At 51.3% G+C, this 388-nt stretch overlaps 1 protein-coding gene across 2 annotated transcripts in view; it reads left to right on the top strand.

Annotated features, from left to right (window-relative positions):
• Window positions 1–388, top strand: part of NEK6 (NIMA related kinase 6) — a 45,668-nt gene that overhangs the window by 36,230 nt on the left and 9,050 nt on the right. For both annotated transcript variants that reach the window (XR_004841179.1, XM_009648816.2), the window contains exon 8: window positions 251–364. Coding sequence is in view for 1 of the 2 variants with exons in the window: in XM_009648816.2 (XP_009647111.1) it covers window positions 251–364 (114 nt within the window). In the remaining variant the exon portion in view is untranslated. The remainder of the gene's footprint in view (window positions 1–250; window positions 365–388) is intronic.

Here is a 388-nt window from a genome sequence, read left to right as displayed (position 1 = left end):
CTGCTGCTGCACGTCACTGGTGTGCGAGGACGGCGTGGGGGCGTTGGGGGGCGCGGGTGCCTGGCACCAGCCCTGTGCCGGTGTGCAAAACTCGGGATCTCAGAGCAATTCTGGCTGTGGATGGTCTCAAAGAGCAGCAGCATCACTTGCTTGCGGTCAAACGGCAAAAGTTGCTCTTGCAAATGAGCAGCGCTGAGGGCAAGCGTAAATCCTTCGCGTTTCTGAAATATTGTCTGTTTTTTCTCTCCAGATGGCAGCTCTTCAGAGTCCCTTCTATGGAGATAAAATGAACCTGTTTTCTCTTTGCCAAAAAATAGAGCAATGTGACTACCCACCTCTTCCAGCTGAACATTATTCTGAAAAGGTAAATTGGGAGCACTTTTGCAGG

Source organism: Egretta garzetta, unplaced genomic scaffold (genome assembly GCF_000687185.1).
Source record: "Egretta garzetta isolate BGI_Z169 unplaced genomic scaffold, ASM68718v1 scaffold211, whole genome shotgun sequence".
NCBI classification, from domain to species: domain Eukaryota; kingdom Metazoa; phylum Chordata; class Aves; order Pelecaniformes; family Ardeidae; genus Egretta; species Egretta garzetta.
Note: the sequence above shows the minus strand (reverse complement) of the source record. Positions and strands in the feature narration are given on the sequence as shown.